This window comes from Coregonus lavaretus, assembly GCF_964263955.1.
Source record: "Coregonus lavaretus genome assembly, chromosome: 15".
Lineage (NCBI taxonomy): Eukaryota > Metazoa > Chordata > Actinopteri > Salmoniformes > Salmonidae > Coregonus > Coregonus lavaretus.
Genome location: NC_140002.1, coordinates 31,813,676 through 31,839,517, shown reverse-complemented (window position 1 = coordinate 31,839,517; position 25,842 = coordinate 31,813,676). Strand labels below are relative to the sequence as shown.

Below are 25,842 nucleotides of genomic sequence, written 5' to 3'. Positions count from 1 at the left end.
AGAGAAAAAAAGCCCATATCCTTTTAAGGCTGTGGTTTCCTCCTCCCCTTCTTTCCTCTCCCCTCCTCCCCTCTCTCTCTCACTCGCCTTTTCTCTTGAATGTGGTGAAGTCATTTCAGACAAACGTATTTGTTCTTTTTAAGCCGGCACTCCCTGAGAGCAGACTCTGTACTCTGTTGTAAAGGAGAAGAGAGGAACAATTTTACACCAGCTCACAGAAACACAGGCCCGAAGCCACTTGCACGCATCTGTACAACTAAAGCTGCTCCCAACTAAACACTGTAAGTACATACCTGGCTCCTTCTTAACACATTTGTCTCTTATTCATACTGTTACATTTCCTGGTGTATCAGACATTGTCAAAATGGTGTCAAGTACTTTCTCTAGCATGCTTGGTAAGATGCTACTGACAGTGTTCTATAGTTTTGGACTCTATTTTAGGATTACATGGATGAGAGAGAGAGGGCGAAAAGGCTGTAGACATACTCACATGGGGGAAAACCTGTCTTAATCTTTTTTTATATTCAGCCTCTAAACACACACACCCACACGGTCAGTGCCATTTAAGATGAGGATGATTTTTTTTCTCCATTCATATTCCATTCAGCCAGTTCAATGTAACAGTGAAAGGTTTAGGCTACTACATGATACTCACGTTTTCCCTATACCCATCATGAGGTTGCTACAACTTAGCCTATGAATGAACGTTTACAACGTACAGCAGGTGCACACAGGTCGAGAGAAATTTGAGGTGACAGACAGTGACACATGGACAGACAGTGACACATTCAATACCGCCTTGCACACTCTTGCCTGCATCTAGCTGATCTAGGGTGTAACCATTAGTCCAACAGTTGCAAACGAGAGCTTCTATTGGACAAATTCAGGTATGTTTATCCCCGTTTCGTTTGCTTCCGTTTAAGAAACAACAGAATCGGCGGAATGAATACACCTCTGATCACACGTAAACACAGTTCACTTTCATAGCAGCTACACACAGCCTACATCGTAGTCACCATATTAGCTCAAGTAAAATCCTAGTCAACATAGCTAATAGAACTAACGTGTAAGTAAACCCACTACAATCATGCAGTACAGTCAGTAAGCAGTTTAGCAGTTACACCAGCTGGCCCCGGTGGCCATAAATTAGTAAAACCAAAAGCTTACCTTGACTTGGAAGAGTTCCAGTGTTGTGTTGGATAGTCATAGGCAGCTAGCTAACATAGCATCCCACTGTTTGAGCCAGGTGTTTGAGTAGGCTAAACTAGCTAGCTGCATATGCTAGCTAAGCAAGTGAAAGTTTTAAAAAATGACGAAATATAGCTCTCTCTCTCTCGGTTCTCCTTCATTTTTGAAGAATTTAAGTTGTTCAAAACTGTTCAACTATTGTCTTTCTATCTCTTTGAGTCAACTACTCACCACATGTTATGCACTGCAGTGCTAGCTAGCTGTAGCTAATGCTTTCAGTACTAGATTAATTCGCTGATCCTTTGATTGGGTGGACAACATGTCAGTTCATGCTGCAAGAGCTCTGATAGGTTGGAGGATGTCCACTGGAAGTTGTCATAATTACTGTGTAAGGCTATGGAAGGGGGTGAGAACCATGAGCCTCTTAGGTTTTGTATTGAAGTCAATGTACCCAGAAGAGGACGGAAGCTAGCTGTCCTCCGGCTACACCATGGTGCTACCCTGCAGAGTGCTGTTGAGGCTTCTGTAGACTTTCATTGCAAAACAGTGTGTTTTAATCAATTATTTGATGACGTGAATATATTTAGTATCGTTTTGTCTAAAAAGAATAACTTTTTAAATGTTTAATTATTTTTAGTTTTATGAAATTCACTGAGGATGGTCTTCCCCTTCCTCTGAGGAGCCTCCACTGACCCACACACATCCTGCCCTCTCCCACTCAGTCTCTGCATTGTTTGCATCTAATTAATTAATTCCACGATAACAGAATGATGCTGAGACTCAGATTTTTCACTTTAAAATGTATGTCAAACAAAAAACATTGATGCAAAGTTAAACAAACCATACAACTCTATGCACAAGAACTTGTGCAGATGCAAAGTTTGATAACAAAAATGAAGGTTTGTGCTGTTTGTGCCGTCATTCTGTTACCAAACTTTGCATCTGCACTGTTCTTCAAGTAAATGTGCATACAGTTGTATGGTTTGTTTAACTTTGCAAGCATTGTTTTTTGTTTGACATACATTTTGAAATGAAAAATCTGAGTCTAAGCATCAATTTGTTACCATGGAATTGTCCTCAGTTCATGTGTACAAAGTCTCTCTTCACTCTGCCCAGAGAGGCTCTATCAGATGGATCCTGTTCACTATCAGATCCTGCTTCTTATCAAGTCCTGCTCTCTTCACTCTCACACACACACATTCAACTAGCTCTCACAGTCTCACGTCAGAATTAGACGTTCATCCATGTTTCTCAAATGTCCAATTTCAAAGTTTTTAAGGTTAAGTTTAGCCATTAACTCCAAAATCTTAAGGTTAGGCATTAACTCCGAATGGCTAAGGTAAGGGTTAAGGTTTGGGATAGGCTTAGAAGAAAAATCTCAAAAACAACTTTCTATCACTGGATTCAAAGTTGCAACCTTTGGAATCAGAAGCAGATGCTTACATCCATCCACCATCCCCTTCCACAACACCCTAGCAAAACCGAAACCTTCTTGAAGGTAACGGCGCTCACTGTTGCCCTTAGTGGCTGGTTTCCAGGTCATCTCCCGATGTCCTCAGACATGGATGGACGTCGAATAATGACTTGCATCACGGGTGACCTGACTGCACACACTAGCTACACCCCTGTTTAAAACGGGCAGCTCCATGCAAGACAAATTCATGGAACGATATAGGGGGCTTTCTTTCTCATGATGTAGGCACTGTATCTTTGAGATGGAGACAGGGGTATCTATCGCAACATGTGGTCAGAGAGTGTTGTGTAACACATGGTGCCTCTTCATTCCCTGTCTATCTGCTGGTACCAGTCTTCAGTGGAGCTGTGGTATGGGAGTAAAACTGTACATGTAAGGGATTAACTATGCTGGTATGTCCAGGGGTCAAGATAACGGTGGATGTTTCAGTGGATGCCCTGAAAACACTGTGACATAACATTTACAAGTTGCGTTGGAAACATTGAATGATGGATCTTTTGTTCAGTGACCCCAGTAGCTTTCACACTCTGTTTCACATCCCTGTAATAATGTCACCTGTAACAGTAATGATTGAGCCACGTTTGAGTGAGGACACAGAGCACATATTGGGTAATAGGAGGTAAAGATGGCTTTACAGGCTGAGTAAGGGCAGACTTGTGATGAGGTGTGAATGATGGAGTCAGGCGCAGGAGGTAAAAAACCGAAATCAAGACTTTATTCAGTGTACAATAATGTAGCGCATATAGCGACAGAACGAAACTAGCACAAGGGAAAATCAACCTTGGCTGCATACAAGTAAAGAGTAGCTCAACCGAGCTACTCACTCTCACAACGAACAATCACTCACAAAGGACAAGGGGGCAGAGGGAACACTTATACACAGACTAATGAGGGAATGAGTCCCAGGTGTGTGTGATTGACAAGACAAGACAAGACAAATGGAGTGATGATAAATGGAGCGGTAGTGGCTAGTAAGCCGGTGACAACGAACGCCAAAACCTGCCCGAGCAAGGAGGAGGGGCAGCCTCGGATGAATTCGTGACAAGACTGTTGTTTAGAGAAACCTGGTCTGGGCCTGTTGCAGAAGGCCTGGCCCTGTCAGGACCCAACAGCTCTAACCTGCTCCCCTCCTCCCCCTCCATGTGTATACAATAGCAGACTTTGCTAGCAGCCCTCCTCTCCTTCCTCTTTTGCCTTCCTGGAAAAAAGTGCAGTAAACAGATCTATGAACTCTCAATCACACATGGATTTATTCAGGTTCTGTGATGCAGCACACAGACAGTTTTAACCCAAGGCTTTTCACACAGTTTATAGAACCTGTTAGGAACATGCTATAAGGTTTGAGTGAGATTTGGGAAGGTCAGGGGTATCTGTAGTAATCTAACTGCCCCTGCCCTTAACCCATAACAGTCCTCATCAGCCAATCAAGAGCCTCCATGTTGAGAAGGCCTGATCCAGCCAGTGATGTGTCTCTGTACTTGTGATGGGTCAATCGCGAACAAACTGCACTTTTTGAACGTCTCTTTATGGTGAATGTCGGGACCCAAATTGCATGAAAGAGTCATTCATTTGGCTCCCTGATTTGCATTCTGTTACTACAGCTTTTTGAGCTCCAGATAATGATTATCTGCAGATAAATTCTAAAAACATTCTCTGACGAATGTCATTCCTCACTGCAGGAACAATAGATAGTGAGGAGTGAGCCTTTTTCTGGTCCACACACATTTTTAGAGTGTGCAGGCCATCTAATAATTTGGTCAGGTAAAAATGTATATGAACTCACATGTCACGACCTGCCATAATGGCAGGCAACTTTTTAGGCTTTACATTTGCTATTTTTTTTCATGGTTTTAGGTACATTTTTATGCCACTGAACGAAGAGCCGGTTGGGAGCCAAATGAATGGTTATTTTAGCTGAACGGAGACAAATGAGCTGGCACACTGAAAATACTCAGAATGTCCATCACTACTCTGTACTGAGTTGAAGGGGATCCTCTCTGGGCATGTTAAAACAGTGCTCTGAGGCAGATCGTCAGATTGAGAAACAGCCCTTCAGATTGGTTAGTGCAGAATCTGGTATTTATGATGATATTTACAAGGGTTGCTGTTTGGTAACGGAACAACGGTAAAATCTCACTCATTTTTTTGTGACCACGTTTTCCAAAAAATGTTAAATATCTACTCCGAATTAAGATTCAAAGATGTCCGCAGAAAGAATAGGGTGTCAGCTATGATATGACACCTTGAGTTTGTAAAAGTCTATTCTGGTTATTGAACTACTGTAAGTGAAGTGGATCAACACCCGGTAACAGAATGATGGTAACAGAATGACATCATGGGTCCCTGATCTGTACTATACAGAAATGCATAATTATGAATGCCATTGTCTTCAAGGTGATGTATCCTGAATCAAATAAAATGTTATTTTTCCTAACGATGCAGAGTAAAAAAAAAAAACGAAATACTAAAATAAAAGAGGAATAAAATACACAAGAATGAAGCTATATACAGGTTGTACCAGTACCAGATCGATGTGCAGGGGTACGAGGTATTTGAGTTAGATATGTAAATAAAGTCAGGGTAAAGTGACTAGGCATCAGGATAGATAATAATACGAGTAAGAATAAAGAAAAGAGTAGCAGCAGCATATATAATATAATTATATATAATATAATATAATATAATATAATAATAATAATATAATATGCCATTTAGCAGACGCTTTTATCCAAAGCGACTTACAGTCATGCGTGCATACATTTTTTTTGTGTATGGGTGGTCCCGGGGATCGAACCCTCTACCTTGGCGTTACAAGCGCCGTGCTCTACCAGCTGAGCTACAGAGGACCATATGATGAGTGTGTGTGTGTGTGTGTGTGTGTGTGTGTGTGTGTGTGTGTGTGTGTGTGTGTGTGTGTGTGTGTGTGTGTGTGTGTGTGTGTGTGTGTGTGTGTGTGTGTGTGTGTGTGTGTGTGTGTGTGTGTGTGTGTGTGTGTGTGTGTGTGTGTGTGTGTGTGTGTGTGTGTGTGTGTGTGTATAGTGTGCATAGAGTCAGTGCAAGATAGAGTCAATGCAGATAGTCCGGGTAACCATTTAATTAACTACAGTAACTTCCAAAAGTATTCACATTCCTTGACTTTTTCCACATTCTGTTGTATTACAGCCTGAATTTAAAATGGATTACATTGAGATGTTTTTGTCACTGGCTTACACACAATACCCAATAATGTCAAAGTGGAATTATGTTTTTAGAAATGTTTATAAATTAATTAAAAATGAAAAGATGAAATGTCTTGAGTCAATAAGTATTCAACCACTTTGTTATGGCAAGCCTAAATAATTTCAGGAGTAAAAATGTGCTTAACAGGTCATAATATATTGCACGGACTCTGTGTGCTATAATAGTATATAACATGATTATTGAATGACTACCTCATCTCTGTACCCCACACATACAATTATCTGTAAGGTCCCTCAGTCGAGCAGTGAATTTCAAACACAGATTTAACCACAAACACCAGGGTGGTTTTCCAATGCCTCGCAAAGAAGGGCACCTATTGGTAGATGGATGAAGAAAAAAAAAAGCAGACATTGAATATCCTTTTGAGCATGGTGAAGTTATTAATTACACTTTGGATGGTGTATCAATACACACAGTCACTACAAAGATACAGGCGTAGAAAGCTCTTAGAGACTTACCCAGAAAAACTCACAGCTGCCAAAAGTGCCTCTACAAAGTATTGACTCAGGGGTGTGAATACTTATGTAAATTCGAGATTTCTGTATTTCATGTTCAATACATTTGTCTTATTTCTTGTTTGTTTCACAAGAAAAAATATTTTGCATCTTCAAAGTGGTAGGCATGTTGTGTAAATCAAATGATACAAACACCCAAAAAATCCATTTTAATTCCAGGCTGTAAGGAAACAAAATAGGAAAAATGCCAAGGGGGGTGACTACTTTCGCAAGCCACTGCAAATGTTGATATTAGTTTGCAGGGGTCTTTACTTCAACATTATTGTGTTCTGATGTATTTATATAACATTTTAAAACTTTTTCTACTAGATGTTTTCTAAGACCACTTTTCCATCTGTTTGACCAGAATTCAAAGCCTTTGCTTATTCCAAATGTTTAGGATGGAAAATGGTTGAAAAATTTACATAAATATAGACTCTTAGCTTTCTTTTGACACCAGATTTGATGTGTTCCTATGAACTTAACATTTTAGTGCTCATGAGGCTACATGGAAATGTAAACTGGACTCAGGGGTAGACGTAACATAGTAAATGTAAATCCGAGACACTCCAATTAGTATGATATGTTACGTTTCGTATGGTATGTATTAATTTGTGGATGTCCATGATCCATTTCGTATGATATGTTATGAATTACAATTCGTACAATATGTTAGGAATTTGCTAAACGTATGATATGTTACGAATTCCAATTTGTTGTGGCTAACATTAGTTAGGTGGCTAACTCTTATGTTAGCTAGGTGACTAACGTTAGCTAGGCGACTAATGTTAGCTAGGCTAGAAGTTAGGTTTAGGGGAAGGGTTAGCTAACATGCTAAGTAGTTGCAAAGTAGCAAAAAAGTAGTAAGTAGTTGAAAAGTTGCTAATTAGCTGAAATGCTAAAGTTGTCAATGATGAGCTTCAAACACGCAACCTTTGGGTTGCTAGACATTCGCGTTATACCCTGACCAACCACCCTACTCTTGTTTTTGCCTTAAAGATGCACTATGCAAAGATTGCTCCTCCAATTCCTGGTTGCTAAATTTCTAATAGTTCGCCTAATTTCAGTATATACAGTGGGGAGAACAAGTATTTGATACACTGCCGATTTTGCAGGTTTTCCTACTTACAAAGCATGTAGAGGTCTGTAATTTTTATCATAGGTACACTTCAACTGTGAGAGACGGAATCTAAAACAAAAATCCGGAAAATCACATTGTATGATCTTTAAGTAATTTGATACATCAGAAAAGCAGAACTTTATATTTGGTACAGAAACCTTTGTTTGCAATTACAGAGATCATACGTTTCCTGTAGGTCTTGACCAGGTTTGCACACACTGCAGCAGGGATTTTGGCCCACTCCTCCATACAGACCTTCTCCAGATCCTTCAGTTTTCGGGGCTGTCGCTGGGCAATACGGACTTTCAGCTCCCTCCAAAGATTTTCTATTGGGTTCAGGTCTGGAGACTGGCTAGGCCACTCCAGGACATTGAGATGCTTCTTACGGAGCCACTCCTTAGTTGCCCTGGCTGTGTGTTTCGGGTTGTTGTCATGCTGGAAGATCCAGCCACGACCCATCTTCAATGCTCTTACTGAGGGAAGGAGGTTGTTGGCCAAGATCTCGCGATACATGGCCCCATCCATCCTCCCCTCAATACGGTGCAGTCGTCCTGTCCCCTTTACAGAAAAGCATCCCCAAAGAATGATGTTTCCACCTCCATGCTTCACGGTTGGGATGGTGTTATTGGGGGTTGTACTCATCCTTCTTCTTCCTCCAAACACGGCGAGTTGATTTTAGACCAAAAAGCTCTATTTTTGTCTCATCAGACCACATGACCTTCTCCCATTTCTCATCTGGATCATCCAGATGGTCATTGGCAAACTTCAGACGGGCCTGGACATGCGCTGGCTTGAGCAGGGGGACCTTGCGTGCGCTGCAGGATTTTAATCCATGATGGCATAGTGTGTTACTAATGGTTTTCTTTGAGACTGTGGTCCCAGCTCTCTTCAGGTCATTGACCAGGTCCTGCCGTGTAGTTCTGGGCTGATCTCTCACCTTCCTCATGATCATTGATGCCCCACGAGGTGAGATCTTGCATGGAGCCCCAGACCGAGGGTGATTGACCGTCATCTTGAACTTCTTCCATTTTCTAATAATTGCGCCAACAGTTGTTGCCTTCTCACGAAGCTGCTTGCCTATTGTCCTGTAGCCCATCCCAGCCTTGTGCAGATCTACAATTGTATCCCTGATGTCCTTACACAGCTCTCTGGTCTTGGCCATTGTGGAGAGGTTGGAGTCTGTTTGATTGAGTGTGTGGACAGGTGTCTTTTATACAGGTAACGAGTTCAAACAGGTGCAGTTAATACAGGTAATGAGTGGAGAACAGGAGAGCTTCTTAAAGAAAAACTAACAGGTCTGTGAGAGCCGGAATTCTTACTGGTTGGATTTTTGTTTTAGATTCCGTCTCTCACAGTTGAAGTGTACCTATGATAACAATTACAGACCTCTACATGCTTTGTAAGTAGGAAAACCTGCAAAATCGGCAGTGTATCAACTACTTGTTCTCCCCACTGTATGTGACAAAACAAGCAAGTATAGTGTAGAAAATCAATGTACCATCTAAAATATATTTTCCATAACCAAAAATATTGTATTTTCAGCTGTTTGAAGCTGGTGTACAAAACCGAAAGTAAAAGATGCAAAAACTAATCTTGAGAAAGGGAAGCATAGAAATAGCGCACATAGAACAGATCTACCGCTTCTTAGACTTGTTTTCAATGAGAATGACAGATCTATAACACACATTTCTATGTGAATCTGGTCGGGTCGCCCAAAAAGTTACATATTGCTGCTTTAAGTAACCTTCCATCTTATGTAACCATACCAAACGTAACATATCATACTCATTTGAGTGTCGTGCCCTGTTACAAGCTCTGGTTGTGACATAACTAGGCTGACAGATAAGAGAACAACAGGTTCTTCCTCCACATCCCATATTACATTCAGTACCAGTCAAAAGTTTGGACACACCTACTCGTTCAAGAGTTTTTCTTTATTTTTACTATTTTCTACATTGTAGAATAATAGTGAAGACATCAAAACTATGAAATAACACATGGAATCATGTAGTAACCAAAAAAGTTAAACAAATCAAAATATATTTTATGTTTGAGATTCTTCAAATAGCCACCCTTTGCCTTGATGACAGCTTTGCACACTCTTGGCATTCTCTTAACCAGCTTCCTTCTTGGTCAAATAGCCCTTACACAGCCTGGAGGTGTGTTTTGGGTCATTGTCCTGTTGAAAAACAAATGATAATCCCACTAAGTGCAAACCAGATGGGATGGCGTACCGCTGTAGAATGCTGTGGTAGCCATGCTGGTTAAGTGTGCCTTGAATTCTAAATAGATCACGGACAGTGTCACCAGAAAAGCACCCCCACACCATCACACCTCCTCCTCCATGCCTCACGGTGGGAACCACACATTCGGAGATCATCCGTTCACCTACTCTGTGTCTCACAAAGACACGTCAGTTGGAACCAAAAATCTCAAATTTGGACTCATCAGACCAAAGGACAGATTTCCACCGGTCTAATGTCCATTGCTCGTGTTTCTTGGCCCAAGCAAGTCTCTTTTTCTTATTGGTGTCCTTTAGTAGTGGTTTCTTTGCAGCAATTCGACCATGAAGGCCTGATTCACGCAGTCTCCTCTGAACAGTTGTTGTTGAGATGTGTCTGTTACTTGAACTTTTATTTGGGCTGCAATTTCTGAAGCTGGTAACTAATGAACATATCCTCTGCAGTAGAGGTTACTCTGGGTCTTCCTTTCCTGTGGCGGTCCTCATGAGAGACAGTTTCATCATAGCGCGTGATGGTTTTTGCGACTGCACTTGAAGAAACGTTCAAAGTTCTTGAAATTTTCCGGAGTGACTGACCTTCATGTCTTGAAGTAATGATAGACTGTCGTTTCTCTTTGCTTATTTGAGCTGTTCTTGCCATAATATGGACTTTGTCTTTTACCAAATAGGGCTATCTTCTGTATACCACCCCTACCTTGTCACAACACAACTGATTGGCTCAAACGCATTAAGAAGGAAAGAAATTCCACAAATTAAGCTGGTTGAGAGAATGCCAAGAGTGTGCAAAGCTGTCATCAAGGCAAAGGGTGGCTACTTTGAAGAATCTCAAATATATTTTGATTTGTTTAACACTTATTTTGGTTACTACATGATTCCATATGTGTTATTTCATAGTTTTAATGTCTTCACTATTTTTCTACAATGTAGAAAATAGTAAAAAATAAAGAAAAACCCTGGAATGAGTAGGTGCGTCCAAACTTTCGACTGGTACTGTATGTAGTAATAACCCTACACTGCTCTGCTTTTCTCTGGGTGAGGAGAGACACTGACATGGAACTATTAGCTATTAGCTCTAATAGCTCTGGTCTGGGAGTCATTAGCTACTGGATGACAGCTGGTGAATTAGGATTAGGAAGTAATGCTTTCTCAGTATTAGAGCTGACCAACATAAACAAATGCTAACAACTGTCACAAACGGTACGGCAGTGCACGCAACCACTCATATTGAGTAACTTTGACAGACCTCTGTTGTGAAAGAATCAAGATAGTTGTGGCCTGGCCAAAACAGAATTATTAACACAATGGATTGCACAATTAACATGCAAGCATGGCCAATCTGAAACTCAATCAATATTTGTGTGTGTGTGTGTGTATATTGTTGTTAAGGCCAGAGAGATCAGAGGATCTCTCACAGATGTTTCTCTCACTCTGCACAAAAACAGGAAGCAGAGCATTGAGGCGCTTAAGGCAGAGAATGGGCTCTCCAGTTTCACTGTAGTCTGGCTTGCCAGTGCCATTTCAAACATCACATACAAGATCTGTGAAAAAACAGACGTGTACCTGCATGCTACATTTATCATATTGGGCCTGTCTTCATATACAACTATGCTCCTATACACACACACACTGACATTGACACATGCACTCAAGCGGTGCCTACACCTCCTTTCCAAACACAGTATTAAGCCAGTATTAAGTTGCTTGTCCTTTTCTTTTGCACGTTGATATCCCTATACAGCACAGGAGGTTGGTAGCACCTTAATTGTGGAGGACGTGCTCGTGGTAATGGCTGGAGCGGAATGAGTGGAATGGTATCAAACACATGGTTTATGTGTTCGCCATTCCATTCGCTCCATCCTAGTCATTCTTATGAGCCGTCCCCCTCTCAGCAGCCTCCACTGCTATATAGCCACAAGACCTGATTGAATACTATTGTAATAGCATGAATCAATGTGGCTTGATAACTGATACCTGAATGTTGACTTTTGAGGCAAGTAAAGAGGAGAGGGGAGGAGCATGTTGCTGTTAATTCTAGCTCCTACTGATAATATCTCTTACACAGTTGAAGTCGGAAGGTTACATACACCTTAGACAAATACATTTAAACTCAGTTTTTCACAATTCCTGACATTTAATCCTAGTAAAAATTCCCTGTCTTAGGTCAGTTAGGATCACCACTTTATTTTAAGAATGTGAAATGTCAATAATAGTAGAGTGATTTATTTCAGCTTTTATTTCTTTCATCACATTCCCAGTGGGTCAGAAGTTTACATACACTCAATTAGTATTTGGTAGCATTGCCTTTAAATTGTTTAACCTGGGTCAAACATTTCGGGTAGCCTTCCACAATAAGTTGGGTGAATTTTGGCCCATTCCTCCTGACAGAGCTGGTGTAACTGAGTCAGGTTTGAAGGCCTCCTTGCTCGCACAAGCTTTTTCAGTTCTGCCCACACATTTTCTATAGGATTGAGGTCGGGGCTTTGTGATGGCCACTCCAATACCTTGACTTTGTTGTCCTTAAGCCATTTTGCCACAACTTTGGAAGTATGCTTGGGGTTATTGTCTATTTGGAAGACCCATTTGCGACCAAGCTTTAACTTCCTGACTGATGTCTTGAGATGTTGCTTCAATATATCCACATAATTTTCCTTTCTCATGATTCCATCTATTTTGTGAAGTGCACCAGTCCCTCCTACAGCAAAGCACCCCCACAGCATGATGCTGCCACCCCCGTGCTTCACGGTTGGGATGGTGTTCTTCGGCTTGCAAGTTTCCCCCTTTTTCCTCCAAACATAACGATGGTCATTATGGCCAAACAGTTCTATTTTTGTTTCATCAGTCCAGAAGACATTTCTTCAAAAAGTACAATATTTGTCCCCATGTGCAGTTGCAAACCGTAGTCTGGCTTTTTTATGGCGGTTTTGGAGCAGTGGCTTCTTCCTTGCTGAGCGGCCTTTCAGGTTAGGTCGATATAGGACTTGTTTTACTGTGGATATAGAAACCTTTTTACCTGTTTCATCCAGCATCTTCACAAGGTCCTTTGCTGTTGTTCTGGGATTGATTTGCACTTTTCGCACCAAAGTACGTTCATCTCTAGGAGACAGAACAAGTCTCCTTCCTGAGCGGTATGACGGCTGCGTGGTCCCATGGTGTTTATACTTGCGTACTATTGTTTGTACAGATGAACGTGGTACCTTCAGACGTTTGGAAATTGCTCCCAAGGATGAACCAGACTTGTGGAGGTCTACAATTTTTTTGCTGAGGTCTTGGCTGATTTATTTTGATTTTCCCATGATGTCAAGCAAAGAGGCACTGAGTTTGAAGGTAGGCCTTGAAATACATCCACAGGTACACCTCCAATTGACTCAAATGATGTCAATTAGCCTATCAGAAGCTTCTAAAGCCATGACATAATTTTCTGGAATTTTCCAAGCTGTTTAAAGGCACAGTCAACTTAGTGTATGGAAACTTCTGACCCACTGGAATTGTGATACAGTGAATTATAAGTTAAATAATCTGTCTGTAAACAATTGTTGGAAAAATTACTTGTGTCATGCACAAAGTAGATGTCCTAACCGACTTGCCAAAACTATAGTTTGTTAACAAGAAATGTGTGGAGTGAATGAAAAACAAGTTTTAATGACTTCCGACTTCAACTGTATGTCTTACTCACCATGCAGCAACATGAGTAATCTTTTGAACAATGTCCTGTTGGGAGGGGATATTCACTATGCCTCACTTTGAGACATACAGTAAGATCATAAGGTAATTGCGGATGTAGACATTTAGCCCAACAATATCATCTAGCTAGCACAATGCTCTATGTATTTACAGACATTGCATAGTATGGACTGGGCCATAGGGTTTACCACTTGCCACAGTGTCCTTTGTTGGGCACTAATACACAGAAGAGTCAGAACACATAACAGAGTGAGTAATGAAGGTTAACTGTAACAGCTACCCCGGTGAGAAAGGAAGGAAGGAAGGAAGTGACAGAGGAGAGCCAGCTGGTAGGACTGAGCCAAACAGGATGTAGACAGCAGGGTGTGGCCGGGGAGGACAGGAAGCAGCTAGGAGCCAATGAGAGCAGCAGGCTCACAGAGACACAACCTTAACCTTTGACCCCCAGCTCTGAGAGGTTCTGGGATAGTTATTGTTCAAGATACCAGCACAGGTACTGAGACTTTTCGATTCTACAGTCCAAGAATTAGGTCTAGATTTGAAGTCTCCATCTGGTGGTCTGTACTATGGCCATGTGCCCCCCTGGCATAGTAGTCTTCAAGTTGGTAGGCATTTAGACTCTCTGTTAAAAGTTCTGAACTCAAGATCAGAGGGCCTGACACATATATACACAAATGTTATACACACACACACACACAGAGAGAGAGAGAAAGAGATCAGCAGACTCTGATTACGGACTTATTTGTGTTGACTCAGGGCCAGTTTTGAGGGTGTCGGCAGGCTAGGGACATGAATGTGAGTACTGTTCCGGAATCGTCTGAAATAGTTACACTGCCACTGTTACACATAGACAACCTATCACAGTATTCATGGTATTCTCTATGTGAGGAAGTTGCTTCTCACCTACAGACATTTCTGGTTTATCATATTTACTCAAAGTATAAATATTTATTCAAGTTATTTATTTAAGAACAAGTTGTGTTTTGTGTATGTATTTATTCATTCAGTCACTTCAACAGTTCTAAGTTTACTTATCCACCATATCAAACTTCTACAGCAAATTGTGTTAAAGTGTTTAATTGTTTATTTGTTTCTAATGGCTAAGCACTAATGAAGTGGCTAACTGACACAGCTGATTTTATCCCTGGTAATTAGGTCACCTGCCATTTCAAATAGGTGTGCCCAAATCGTTGTTAGTTGGTTGTATTTTAACCTAGGTGAGCCACGGTTTTAAGCTGCCAATGTATTTGGGTTTTAACTTGCTCTGGAAATACATGTATTGTTATTTCTTTATAAATATGATACCTTTGAACAGTTCATCAGTTGTTAAAGTCTTTCAAGGAGTAATATCTTGTATGATGTATCTTATTTATTATGTAGGCTGTTGTTTTGTTGTGATAATTGTGTTAACCCTGTTTAGACCCCCAGGAAGAAAGCAGCAGCTAATGGGGATCCTAATAAATATTAACACTAGGGGTTAGAGTAAGCCATCTCTTTTACACTATGTCTTAGATACTTTGTCTTTACCTTATGTTAGCTTCTATATAACTGAAGTGTATGGATGGTCAATAACAAAGACAACACACCAATGTTTGCCTGCCCTATCTGAAACTATCTCTCTCCTTGCAGGAACAGTCATGGCAAACAAAGGTCCCTCCTACGGTCTGAGCCGTGAGGTGCAGAGTAAGATCGATAAGAAGTATGACCAGGATCTGGAGGAGAGGCTGACTGAGTGGATCATCGCCCAGTGTGGAGCCGGAGTGGGCCAACCCGAGGCAGGCAAGACCGGTTGGCAGAACTGGCTCAAGGACGGATGTGTGAGTGCCTATCTTTCTCATACCTTGTGGATGTGGGGGGAGTGTGTGTGAAGGTAGGTTTGCTTGAATTTGTCTGCCAGTCTTGCACAGGTAGTGAATACTTTTCCTCTCTCCCCCTCTCCAGGTGCTGTGTGAGCTGATCAACAGCCTGTCCAGTGGGAACAAGCCCATCAGGAAGATCCAGAGCTCAGGCATGGCTTTCAAACAGATGGAGCAGATCTCCCAGTTCCTCAACGCGGCTGAGAAGTACGGCATCACCAAGACCGACATGTTCCAGACAGTCGACCTCTGGGAGGGTATGTACATCAAGCCAGCTGCCATCAGCTGTACCCTCCCACATTACACTTCATACACAAATCACCTCTATCCTCAGTTCAACTAGCATGCTATACAGAGCATTTGAAATACTATTGCTGCTTATTCACCATGCCTAAAGTAGCTGCATTCACTGTTTCTTAGACTATGCTATACAGTAGTTGCAGTCCCTCTTACTAAACAAGTGTCTGGATGTGCAGTATTAATGTCTTACTGTGTATTCATGTGTCTGTAGGGAAAGACCTGGCTGCTGTCCAGAGGACCCTGATGGCCCTGGGAAGCATGGCTGTCACCAGGGACGATGGGACGTACCGTGGAGACCCCAACTGGTTCCATAAGTGAGTCAGAACCTCATTCTGTCCTCTCCGTAGAAACAGTCCTGTCATTAGACTGATCTCTTACAGCTCTCTGCATACTCCCATTTCTGTAATAAAGGGAACTGTTTGATCACAATATGAACAGTGACTGTAAATGTAGTGTGCTGTACATGACGGTTTCTGTCTACAGGAAATCTATGGAGAACAGACGGGAGTTCTCAGAGGACCAGCTGAATGAAGGCAAGAGCGTCATCGGCCTGCAGATGGGCACCAACAAGGGGGCATCTCAGGCTGGCATGACTGGGTACGGGCGACCCAGGCAGATCCTAAACAATAACCCCTAAAACATGACAATGCCCTGTCACCCCACACCTCAGTACATTCCTCCCTCTCTCTGCCAGTCACTGGAGACAGAAGCTCTCTGTAAACTCAAACAAACAGGAGAGTCTCAACAAACTGGACCAAAATGGGGACCATAAAACATACTTGTACACAAAGCACAGATACACACACAGAAACCTAGTGACCAAAGTCTGTAAAATCATGTTTTTATTGAATATGCCGAATAGACATGACTACATAGGAAAGAAACACATTCCATTTAGATACTGCTTTTAACACTGCACTCTGATGGTAATAAGTCTTGAGACATTTTGCTAGAATATGCTGGGTTTGTACTGGGAAAGATGCAGTAAGATGCTGTCAATAATAATCAAATGTTGGGCCACCTTTCAAGAGCTCAGTATTTTTGTATGTTGATAATTAATGATTCTGAAATAAAGTTCAGTTTAATTTGAAAAACGCTTCTCATTCTTTACAACACATAGATACCAAAGAACTACACTGCAAGATAACAATACTGAACAAAAATATTAACTCAACATGTAAAGTGTTGGTTTCATGAGCTGAAATAAAAGATCCCAGACATTTTCAATTAGCACAAAAAGCTTTTCTCTCATGTTGTGCACACATTTGTTTACATCACTGTTAGTGTTTCTCCTTTGCCAAGATAATCCATCCACCTGACAGATGTGGCATATTAAGAAGCTGATTAAACAGCATGATCATTACACAGGTGCATCTTGTGCTGGAGACAAAAGGCCACTTTAAAATGTGCAGTTTTGTCACAATGCCACAGATGTCTCAAGTTTTGAGGGAGTGTGCAATTTGCATGCTGACTGCATGAATGTCCACCAGTGCTGTTGCCAGAGAATGTAACGTTCATTTCTCTACCATAAGCCACCTCCAACGCCAATTTTTGAGAATTTGGCAGTATGGCCTCACAACCGCAGACCACGTGTAACCACGCCAGTCCAGGACCTCCACATTCGGCTCTACCTGCGGAATCGTCTGAAACAAGCCACCTGGACAGCTGATGAAACTGGAGTATTTCTGTCTGTAATAAAGCCCTTTTGTGGGTAAAAACTCATTCTGATTGGCTGGGCCTGGCTCCCCAGTGTGTGGGCCTATGCCCTCCCAGGCTCACCCATGGCTGCTCCCCTGCTTGGTCATGTGAAATCCATAGATTAGGGCCTAATGAATTCATTTCAATTGACTGATTTCCTTATATGAACTGTAATTCAGTCAAATCTTTTAAGTTGTTGCATGTTGCATTTATATTTTTGTTCAGTATAGTTAGACCGGGCTTTTGTGGTTTATTTATATACCGGTATGTACATTGAGGTTAGAACAGTTCCTGTAGGCTACTCTCAATATGATTTGTACAGTCTGGATGATAAAGTACAGAACTAATATGCAGTATAGTAACATACGTTTCAATGAAATCCAACTCTCTCTGCCATCTAACCCTGCTGCAGCTGGTTGGTCATTACAGGAGAACTCTGGGGTCTTTGGCGGGGCCCTTTCTCCACACTACTGGAGATATAGGTACAGTGGGGAAAAGATTATTTAGTCAGCCACCAATTGTGCAAGTTCTCCCACTTAAAAAGATGAGAGAGGCCTGTAATTTTCATCATAGGTACATGTCAACTATGACAGACAAAATGACGAAAAAAAATCCAGAAAATCACATTGTAGGATTTTTAATGAATTTATTTGCAAATTATGGTGGAAAATAAGTATTTGGTCAATAACAAAAGTTTCTCAATACTTTGTTATATACCCTTTGTTGGCAATGACACAGGTCAAACGTTTTCTGTAAGTCTTCACAAGGTTTTCACACACTGTTGCTGGTATTTTGGCCCATTCCTCCATGCAGATCTCCTCTAGAGCAGTGATGTTTTGGGGCTGTCGCTGGGCAACACGGACTTTCAACTCCCTCCAAAGATTTTCTATGGGGTTGAGATCTGGAGACTGGCTAGGCCACTCCAGGACCTTGAAATGCTTCTTACGAAGCCACTCCTTCGTTGCCCGGGTGGTGTGTTTGGGATCATTGTCATGCTGAAAGACCCAGCCACGTTTCAGCTTCAATGCCCTTGCTGATGGAAGGAGGTTTTCACTCAAAATCTCACGATACATGGCCCCATTCATTCTTTCCTTTACACGGATCAGTCGTCCTGGTCCCTTTGCAGAAAAACAGCCCCAAAGCGTGATGTTTCCACCCCCATGCTTCACAGTAGGTATGGTGAGCGTCTGCTAAATGACTAAAATGTAAATGTAAATGTGTTCTTTGGATGCAACTCAGCATTCTTTGTCCTCCAAACACGACGAGTTGAGTTTTTACCAAAAAGTTATATTTTGGTTTCATCTGACCATATGACATTCTCCCAATCCTCTTCTGGATCATCCAAATGCACTCTAGCAAACTTCAGACGGGCCTGGACATGTACTGGCTTAAGCAGGGGGACACGTCTGGCACTGCAGGATTTGAGTCCCTGGTGGCGTAGTGTGTTACTGATGGTAGGCTTTGTTACTTTGGTCCCAGCTCTCTGCAGGTCATTCACTAGGTCCCCCCGTGTGGTTCTGGGATTTTTGCTCACCGTTCTTGTGATCATTTTGACCCCACGGGGTGAGATCTTGCGTGGAGCCCCAGATCGAGGGAGATGATCAGTGGTCTTGTCTGTCTTCCATTTCCTAATAATTGCTCCCACAGTTGATTTCTTCAAACCAAGCTGCTTACCTATTGCAGATTCAGTCTTCCCAGCCTGGTGCAGGTCTACAATTTTGTTTCTGGTGTCCTTTGACAGCTCTTTGGTCTTGGCCATAGTGGAGTTTGGAGTGTGACTGTTTGAGGTTGTGGACAGGTGTCTTTTATACTGATAACAAGTTCAAACAGGTGCCATTAATACAGGTAACGAGTGGAGGACAGAGGAGCCTCTTAAAGAAGAAGTTACAGGTCTGTGAGAGCCAGAAATCTTGCTTGTTTGTAGGTGACCAAATACTTATTTTCCACCATAATTTGCAAATAAATTCATTAAAAATCCTACAATGTGATTTTCTGGAGAGAAAAAATTCTCAATTTGTCTGTCATAGTTGACGTGTACCTATGTTGAAAATTACAGGCCTCTCTCATCTTTTTAAGAGGGAGAACTTGCACAATTGGTGGCTGACTAAATACTTTTTTTCCCCACTGTATGTGACAAGGAAAGACTATTACAAAAAATTGAAAATCAGACGAGGGAGGAGTATGGTGGGAAGGAGGGAGTGGTATTGGCTGGCTGGATTCTTTAACTGCTGATACTAAGTCTTTCTGACAGGGCACACTAACCCAGACTGCCAGCACAAGGCTTATTTTATAACTGACAGTGAGGCAGGGAGAGAGGAAGAGGGACAACAGGAGGGAGGTGAGGGATTCAGTGGAGGAGTATTACGCTTCTCTCTCCTTTCAAGGGTTTGTTTATACTGTGTTCAGCTGGAGTGCCGACTAAGCTGTTCAGCATGAGGACAGGAAGAAACAGGCCAGGCACAGAGAAAAGGAGGCTGGGATGAGACTGGGAGAGATAGAGAAAGAAAGGGAGATGGAAGAGATGGTGAAGAGAGGAGTGGTGCAATAGATATAGATATTGGGACATGAGGATAATTAGGGCATACATGGTGTCCGATAGGGAGAGTGAATGGAGATGTATAAGAGTGATAGCTCTCTCTACATTGGGGTACAGCGTATGGAATCAGAGAACATTTCCTAAAAAGGACTGATCAAGGCAGGGGGAGGTCAGAGAGAGAGACCACCTCCTTTTTCTTTCTCTCATTCTTTCTCTCCGTTTCTTAGAGATGGCATGTATACACACAGTAACACAGTGTGGGGAATACAGTCACAAAAGTGAGTCATTATCAATATCAACTAACCTCATATCAACTCTGACCTGGCTGGAGACACACACACACCAACTGGATCAACTCAGCTCAAAAAGAAAGGACATTTTCCTACTGCCCTATTCTCCACTTGGCCTGTGCATCTAAATAAGGGCTTTACGGTGTTCTCAGAGGTTCTAGAAACAATATGTGAAAGAGGAGGGAATATAGAAATGAGGTACAATGTCCCTCCTCTAAAGGGAAGTACACAGGAAAGGCACAGGAGGTTGGTGGCACCTTCATTGGGGAGGACGGGCTTGTGGTAATGGCTGGAGCAGAATAAGTAAAACGGTATCACATGGTTTGATGCCATTCCATTCGCTCCGTTCCAAACATTTATGAGCCGTCCTCCCCTCAGCAGCCTCCACTGAAAGGAGGTGTATGTGTCCCAGAGCTGTGTGCCAAACAGTGGCGTCAACCAACTCTGCTAATAATCGATTAATCAATTAATACAATAGCAGTAAAGGACACAGTGTGATCCACTGTAAAACCATGAAACCTCTGAATAGCATATGATGCAATGCCCTAGTAGTAGACAAAGATATCTATTTTTCAGCCAAAGTACACACTTTATCTAACATAAATATGTTTTGACATGTTTACCATAGAAACACAGTGAGACATATAGCGGTGTGACTGATTTCCCTCTAGCTGCGGTTGAAAGTAGGTGTGAACTAACTGGTGAAGTGAGGTGAGGTGACGGAGGAGGATATATGAGATGTTTCAGAGAAACACTCCAGTCATGTCCTGACTCTCTCTCTGACTGTGGTATGGCGGCAACGTTTTGAAGATTGTGTCAGTTCTCCTGGTTCTCTGTGATGTCACGTCAGCAACATTATACTGACAATGCTCCTGCCTCACAGTGCATATGGAGGGCACTATGGTGGGGGGCCTGGGAAGATATTAGTAGAGGTAGGATGGAGGCAGGGGGGCTGTAAAGCTGTAAGGAGGTGTTATTAGGATTTTAAATAGGCGGGAAGACAGAAAGTGTATGTGAATAAGTCTGTACTTGAAGAGGGAGGGGTCTGGGTGGGGTGTAGGAAGCTTATATTATGATTCAGCCAAGGTCAGTGTCTACGATATCAGTGTTACTCTCACACACCCTCGCAGCCCATGACATCCTCAGACATGGCTTGGTCACCAGGGAAACAGCAAAAAACAGTAAGCAAAACAGTCAGTGTCGGCTCCTCCTCTACATCTCCTCATCTCTTCCTTCCTTCCTCCCCTCCTTCCTCCTCCTCTCTCTGGTGATCATTATCAGCATTTGGTTTAGCCTATCACAGCAGAACACATATGTTACCCGCGGGGCGGATGGGTTTAGGGTCATTAAATATTGTGTGGATGAAGGGCGGGTTGGTGACGGGAGGGTTGAATACAGAGAAAACAATACTTAAAAAATCCATAAATGTATAATTCTTGTGCAATGTATATCTATAAGCTACACTGAGGTTTTTCTTTCATTATTTTAGGCTATCTGGCATTAGTGCTTAAGCCTAAGCTTTAGGGCCTAGCCAAATATATTTATAACTAACCCAAGATAGACCAGAGCCTGTCGTTTCTAATGGGAGCAAATTAATCATAGTGGGCAGAACAAGCAAGGAGGTGAGCTAGTGAGATCCTATTTGCGCGTTCTAGTATTTATTTGCATATTTTCATTAGGGAACGCCTACTCTGTGAAGTGTGCATGAACAATAACTCAATTCGCCCTTGCTCTCCTTCTAAACAAAGCAAGTTTTTGAAATTGTATGTAATTCTGTCCTTGAGCTGTTCTTGTCTATTCATGGTCTGTATTATGTCCTGTTTCATGGTCTGTATTATGTCCTGTTTCATGGTCTGTATTATGTCCTGTTTCATGGTCTGTATTATGTCCTGTTTCATGTTCTGTATTATGTCCTGTTTCATGGTCTGTATTATGTCCTGTTTCATGGTCTGTATTATGTCCTGTTTCATGGTCTGTATTATGTCCTGTTTCATGGTCTGTATTATGTCCTGTTTCATGGTCTGTATTATGTCCTGTTTCATGTTTTGTGTGGACCCCAGTAAGAGTAGCTGCGGCTTTCGCAACAGCTAATGGGGATCCTAATAAAATACAACAATACCAAAGGGTAAAGTCTACAAAACGCAGTCCACTCTGTTTGTTACAGATTCTAGTTTTGGAAACAGAAAACTGTAAGGAGATCAAATCAAATGTTATTGGTCGCATACACATATTTAGCAGATATTATTGCTGGTGTAGCAAAATGCTTGTGTTCCTAGCTCCAACAGTGCAGTAATATCTAACAATACACCACAATACACAAGAATCTAAAAAGTAATATTAGGATGCGCAATGTCGGAGTCCGGAGATAAATATATATATATATATATATATATGTGTGATGGGATGTATAGACAATATGGACAGTATATGGACAGAATATGTAGTATATCTGAAGAATAGTATATGTTCAAATGTTTCATCGATGAGAATATTAGTCAAATGTCGGCCAAAATCCATCTCGCTCCATCTTTTCCCACTGCCGGCCACTGGGCCTCTCATCATCATTTGGTCGTGAGAGGAAACGCCAACCGGATGCTTCACATTTATAAATCCGGTGAAATATCTGGCTCATTGTTCTATCTGTGGCCTACTGTACGTGCACCAAATAAACTCAGCAAAAAAAAGAAATGTCCCTTTTTCAGGACCCTGTCTTTCAAAGATAATTCGTAAAAATCCAAATAACTTCACAGATCTTCCTTGTAAAGGATTAAACACTGTTTCCCATGCTTGTTCAATGAACCATAAACAATGAATGAACATGCACCTGTGGAACGGTTGTTAAGACACTAACAGCTTAAAGACGGTAGGCAATTAAGGTCATAGTTATGAAAACTTAGGACACTAAAGAGGCCTTTCTACTGACTCTGAAAAACACCAAAAGAAAGATGCCCAGGGTGGCAACAACAACTGCCCGAGTTACACCAGGAACGCACAATCCCTTCATCAGTGCTCAGACTGTCCGCAATAGGCTGAGAGAGGCTGGACTGAGGGCTTGTAGGCCTGTTGTAAGGCAGGTCCTCACCAGACATCACCGGCAACAACGTCGCCTTTGGGCACAAACCCACCGTCGCTGGACCAGACAGGACTGGCAAAAAGTGCTCTTCACTGACGAGTCGCGGTTTTGTCTCACCAGGGGTGATGGTCGGATTCGCGTTTATCGTCGAAGGAATGAGCGTTACACCGAGGCCTGTACTCTGGAGCGGGATCGATTTGGAGGTGGAGGGTCCGTCATGGTCTGGGGCAGTGTGTCACAGCATCATCGGACTGAGCTTGTTGTCATTGCAGGCAATCTCAACGCTGTGCGTTGCAGGGAAGACATCCTCCTCCCTCATGTGGTACCCTTCCTGCAGGCTCATCCTGACATGACCCTCCAGCATGACAATGCCACCAGCCATACTGCTTGTTCTGTGCGTGACTTCCTGCAAGACAGGAATGTCAGTGTTCTCCATGGCCAGCGAAGAGCCCGGATCTCAATCCCATTGAGCACGTCTGGGACCTGTTGGATCGGAGGGTGAGGGCTAGGGCCATTCCCCCCAGAAATGTCTGGGAACTTGCAGGTGCCTTGGTGGAAGAGTGGGGTAACATCTCACAGCAAGAACTGAAAACTCTGGTGCAGTCCATGAGGAGGAGATGCACTGCAGTACTTAATGCAGCTGGTGGCCACACCAGATACTGACTCCCCCTTTGTTCAGGGACACATTATTCAATTTCTGTTAGTCACATGTCTGTGGAACTTGTTCAGTTTATGTCTCAGTTGTTGAATCTTGTTATGTTCATACAAATATTTACACATGTTAAGTTTGCTGAAAATAAAAACTGTTGACAGTGAGAGGACGTTTCTTTTTTTGCTGAGTTTAGGTTAGCCTACACGTCAATCACTTTTGTGATCAGGCAGAAAAAGTTCACGTCAATCCACGGAAGCAAAAAGGACAATGTCAGAGTTTAATTCAATACGAGAAAAGCTGCGAAATGGAGAGTTGAAAATAAAGAGAAGAGATGGCCAGAAAAGTATGCTAATGTTTTTTGGAAAGATTTAGTGAAGTGGTAAAAGAGGATGATAGCACTGCCGGCTATGTTATGTGATGATTGTGGCGCTATACAAATTCGACACTCGCAACGGGACTTCAAATAGGGAAGCCTACTTTTCAGATGGGTTAAATGGAAACTGAAATCTTGACAATGACTGTAGGTCTATAACGTCTCACATAGCCTTAATATGAACTCTTGCAGAATTAAGCATTTCTAGCAGTAAAATCATACACCAAAGGTAGGCAAAATTGACTCTGAAATAGGAGTGGAGAAATATGATTTATTTATTTCAGCATCTTGAGAGAATGTGAATGCTCAGTTATACTGAACAAAAATATGAATGCAACATGCAACAATTTCAAATATTTTACTGAGTTACAGTTCATATAAGGAAATCAGTCAATTGAAATAAATAAATTAGGCCCTAATCTAGGTATTTCACATGACTGACTGGGCAGGGGTGCAGCTATGGGTTTTTCCCCACAAAAGGGCTTTATTACACACAGAAATACTCCTTGTGTTGTGTGACAAAACTGCACATTTTAAAGTGGCCTTTTATTGTCTCCAGCACAAGGTGCACCTGTGTAATGATCATGCTGTTTAATCAGATTCTTGATATGCCACACCTGACAGGTGGATGGATTATCTTGGCAAAGGAGAAATGCTCACTAACAGTGATGTAAACACATTTGTGCACAGAATTTGAGAGAAATAAGCCTTTTGTGCATGTGGAACATTTTGGGATTTTTTATTTCAGCTCATGAAACATGGGACCAACACTTTATATGTTGTGTTTATATTTTTGTTCAGTGTAGATACCGTCTGTAGAGGTGCTATCTTTAGCATGACATGATCAGATATGGCTTGGTCACCAGGGAAACAGCAAACAACAGTAAGCAAAGCAGTCAGTGTCGGCTCCTCCTCTACATCTCATCTCTTTCTTCCTCCCCTCCTTCCTTCCTCTTCCTCGCTCTGTTGATCACTATCAGCATTTATTTTAGCCTATAACAGCAGAACACCCCCAGCATAACACCCCCCCCCCCTCATGTATTTATTCTGAAAACTAATTATTGGGAAAAACACTGTTGTTAAGACACATTTTCCCAGAAGTGTTAGAACCGGGGAATGTGAATTAACATGAAACTAGCCAGAGAGGAAGAGGCGAAGTAAGAAGTTTTACTCCATGAACATTTTTGTATGGAGGTCAATGACCATGTCGAATTTGGTCAACAAAAAAATAGATTTGTGATAGAGATTATGATTTCTATAGTCTAGGTCAGGACATGAGATTAGCACTGGAGTCAGGTGGTGTAAGGAGTGCCTGGCTGTCTATCAATCACTTCTATGATTATGGCATGTTCAGGGACAGCAGTGTAAGTGTTCCCTATGGTTCATTAATTTTAATCAGAAGTCAGATTTAAAAAAAGATTGACAATAGGTTATGCCCTCTAGTGGCTGTGAGGTTTGCTAGTTTCTTTTACGCCTGCTACGTTAGGTCAGAGACGGAGAGGCGAAGCGATAGGTTTTACTCAGCCCAAAATCTGTCCACGAAAATAAGCCCACGAAATTAGGATTTTTTTAATGGAGTTCAATGAGTTTCGAATGTGGTCAACAACAAAAAATACTTGCCAATT

The 25,842-nt window shown here is 41.9% G+C and overlaps 1 protein-coding gene across 1 annotated transcript; it reads left to right on the top strand.

Annotated features, from left to right (window-relative positions):
- On the top strand, window positions 1–16,827 carry LOC311142121 (transgelin-2-like). Its single transcript, XM_084177710.1, has 5 exons — window positions 1–281; window positions 15,069–15,256; window positions 15,381–15,552; window positions 15,807–15,909; window positions 16,079–16,827. Exons 2-5 carry the CDS (start codon window positions 15,077–15,079, stop codon window positions 16,230–16,232), a joined length of 609 nt encoding a protein of 202 aa, XP_084033836.1. The 5' UTR covers window positions 1–281; window positions 15,069–15,076; the 3' UTR covers window positions 16,233–16,827.
- Window positions 16,828–25,842: the final 9,015 nt, after the last annotated feature.